The following is a 3,614-nucleotide window of genomic DNA, read 5'->3' as shown; positions in this document are numbered from 1 at the left end:
CAGTGTCCTGAACCCTGCACATTTCATTCTTTCACAAACTTAACTAGATAAATAATTCCATCCTATAAGTCCTTTCACCAACAGGCATAGGTTGCTTTTTCTGGCCTTTCATTTAATCAGCCATCGCAAGACCTAAACTTGGGCGACTTGCTATTCAGAAAAAAAAATTCCAAAGAAAGAGTGCCTTTGAATGTTGTGGAAATGACTTAATTAGGTACTATTTACCACCAGTTCAGTAGATAAAGTACAGGAAATTGACCCTTGGTTACATGTTTATCAGCTAATACAATGACATCCATCCTTAAATAACAAGAATGAAAAAGTTGCTCAGATTAAAGACCTTTAGCTGAGGTTGTCCATAGAATCTTCAGAAACACACAGTTTGCAGAAAATTAGTGCTGACTCAAGATCCTTGAAACTTACATATACAGTCATGTGTCACTTAACAATGGGGATACATTCTGAGAAATGCATCCCTAGACGATTTCATCTTTGTGGAAACATCATAGAGTGTACTTAGACAAACCTAGATGGCATAGTATACTACACACCACCCCTCCAGCTCCACTATAGTCCCATGGGACGACTGTAAGTTGTTAAGAGGCAACAAGAAGCAGACTTAAGTTTAAATACACCACCAGGGTGAAGATTTAAAGCGTGAATGTGTCTGGATCTGAGCTAAATGTATGACTATGCACACTCTGACTAGAGAACTTTTTTGGATTGGATAAATTGTCACCTAAGTAATATACAGCAGTTAAGCCAATAATAATTACACGCTCTCTTCTAACTCAGATTTTATTTTAAAAAAAATAAATCAATAAAATATAAGCTATTCTGCCCTCATTATCAGTCTTGGAGAAAATGGACCAATCAAGATTCAACTTGTTTCTGCTGGACAGGAACTAGTGGTACAAAGAGGGAAATAAGAAAAGCCAGTTGAGATGTTAGTCTACAAATATGGACCTTCCTTGTTCAGGTATTTTAAACCTAACTTAAGTTAATGACTTTCCCCATAAGAACAAGCCAATTAGCTAATAACAAACAGCCATAACTCAACCAAGAGGGATGATTTTCATGTGCTAATCGCCAATACTATCCATCCTTAAGAAGAATATGAGAGATCTGGGAAATAGACTTCCCTTCACCGGGGATGGGAGAATTAGGGAATTAATTATGTACTCAACTTATTTCTTTCAAGTGATTTATCTACAATACTAAAAGAAAAAACTTTTAAAAAGGAACTTGTGGTAGTCATGTTTAATTCAGTCAAAACAAGATGAGACAGGGAAATTTGTAGCAAGCTCTCTGTTAATTAGCTATTTGTCCAAATACCTTTCTGCAATTCACTAATAAGAGTTTAATAAGATGGCAGATAAATATACATATGATGTATATATAAATTGTGTGTGCATACATATATATTTTTTTCACACACACCCCAGAAAAAAAAGATTTTAATTACAAAAGTAACAATAAAAATTAAATGTCTAGGAATAAGTCTGTCTTAAAATAATAGAGCTTTATCAAGAAAGACAGAGATAAGTGGAAAGAAATACTATATTCTTAAATAATCCAATATACACTTTAAGGAATTTATTCTTCACAAATCAATTTGTAAATTTAATATAATTGAAACCTAAATTAAAATTTTGAACATATAGCAGAATTCACTTTTTTCTTCTTTCTTTAACAAACATCTACTAATTATTTTCTTGTGAAAAAGTTTGGACTAGATATTGCAGATATAGCAGTGATTAAAACACACAACCCTCCCTTATAAATTCTATGACAGAGTAAATATGAACAGATTCTAACAAATTTTTGAAAAAGAAGATTATATTTATAAGTCTAATCTGAAGCCCACCTTTTTAAACCCCTTTCTATCCCAATTTCTAGCAAACAAACAAACAACATATACCATAGCTGGGCTCAAAGAGAAAATCCAGGCGACGTTTTCTTGATAAGAAAATTTTACCACAAATGTACAGAGGAAGAAAATAAAAATAAAACTGTGACTTATGAAAATCTGTTCATGGAGTTATTAAAAAGCAGGTGTTTGAGGAAAAGATTTGGTGAAATGAAGAACATCAATTTAAGATATAATATCAAGGGAATAAATCAAAATCCTAATTATAATAAGAATTTATGGAGAGAATAACCAAATATCAGCAACAAATTATCTGGGAATAAGATATTTCATATTTTTATGTTTTACATATTTTCTACATTTGGCATGCAAAGTTTTATAATCAGACAAATAACAAATGCTACTTTTGAAAGAAAAGAGTTAAAATCCCATGTATAGTAGGGATTGTGATATTGATTCTAAGGAGTTACTTACAGAAGAAAAGTTTGAATAGCAAAGGTAAAGTCATCTTTAAAGCATGTATTTCAAAATAAATATCACTAATTGTCTTTAAGAGTCAATTAAGCAACAATCAACAAAAAAAGCCGTCTAACCCTTCTGAGTCATCTTGAACCTAACTTTCCCATTATATGCTTAATGTCTATGTGTCAGTTTCCACTTGCAAACAATATGACAAATGCTATACTTGAAGGTCTGTTCCAAAGGAAAGGGGATGCAGCATCAGCCCCAGTCGCAGGTTTGGGTACAGGTTGCAGGTGCCCGGGAAGCAATGTGGGCTTGCTGCACAGAAGTAGACAGCTGAGTCTCCAGGTTGGGTGGCTGCAATGTGCAGGGAGAGATGTTTGTCCTTCTTATTCAATAAAACAGTTAGTCTGTGGTCTGACTTTTTGTCCATACTTGAACGAATGTCTATAATAAGCTGAGGACCTTTTCCAAGTCCTTGCTTATACCAAGGAAAGTAGGATGAGGCACTGTCTGAATAAGTACAGTTGATAACAGCTCTGTCTCCCTCCTGGGCACTCAAGGTAGAAGGACGCTGCTCCACATTCTCTCCTTGGCTCATCCCTATACAGAAAGAAAAAGTCAGAGAAAGGAGAAGGGTTGTCAGGTCATACTATCTAGAATTTTCTTTTCCTTTAGTAACTAGAGGAAACTTGAATAAAACTAGTCTCTTCCTTGGACTTCTAAAGAATATCCACTAATATACTCTGTTTGCCAAAAACCCTCAACTCACAGTCCAGCTGCAGCCACAAGAACATGAATAAAGCTTGAATGGATGCCTTCATCGTTCTTCCAAATTAGGGTCAGTCATAGATCTGCAATCTGCAGCAAGGAGAGCTACTTCTGTTATCAGTTTTCCCCTCCCCTTTTTTCTAACAATCATTGAGGTTTTTCATATTGTTTACCCAGCCAATAAGAAAAAGGCTATGCTTCTGCCATAAGTCTGTTTGTTCAGAAGTCACTAAAATGCACCCTCCACGTATTCTGCATCAGCAGAGGTACACTACCATCTTGTGGTCACGTTCCTAACTACTGAACTCACTGGTTAAATGTTCTTCTCTCACACTACGAGGGACTTAGATGTGTAAAAACAGCAATTGGTCTAACAAATTAAGTGTTAGGTCAGAGATTAAATATGCAATAAGAATGTAGAAACAAAAATTTAAATATATGCATAGCACTGAGTCATTGTTAATAAATTAGAAAGAGGTAGATGTTGTTAGTGTTTATTCAATGATGAACC

At 34.6% G+C, this 3,614-nt stretch overlaps 1 gene segment (V, D, J or C); it reads right to left on the bottom strand.

Annotated features, from left to right (window-relative positions):
• Positions 1 to 2,549: 2,549 nt before the first annotated feature.
• Positions 2,550 to 2,933, bottom strand: LOC134372673 (T cell receptor alpha variable 13-1-like). The segment is given in 1 exon segment: positions 2,550 to 2,933. A coding segment is annotated over 1 exon segment (384 nt).
• Between the last annotated feature and the right edge of the window lie 681 nt (positions 2,934 to 3,614).

Source organism: Cynocephalus volans, chromosome 3, assembly GCF_027409185.1.
Source record: "Cynocephalus volans isolate mCynVol1 chromosome 3, mCynVol1.pri, whole genome shotgun sequence".
Taxonomy (NCBI): Eukaryota; Metazoa; Chordata; class Mammalia; order Dermoptera; family Cynocephalidae; genus Cynocephalus; species Cynocephalus volans.
Note: the sequence above shows the minus strand (reverse complement) of the source record. Positions and strands in the feature narration are given on the sequence as shown.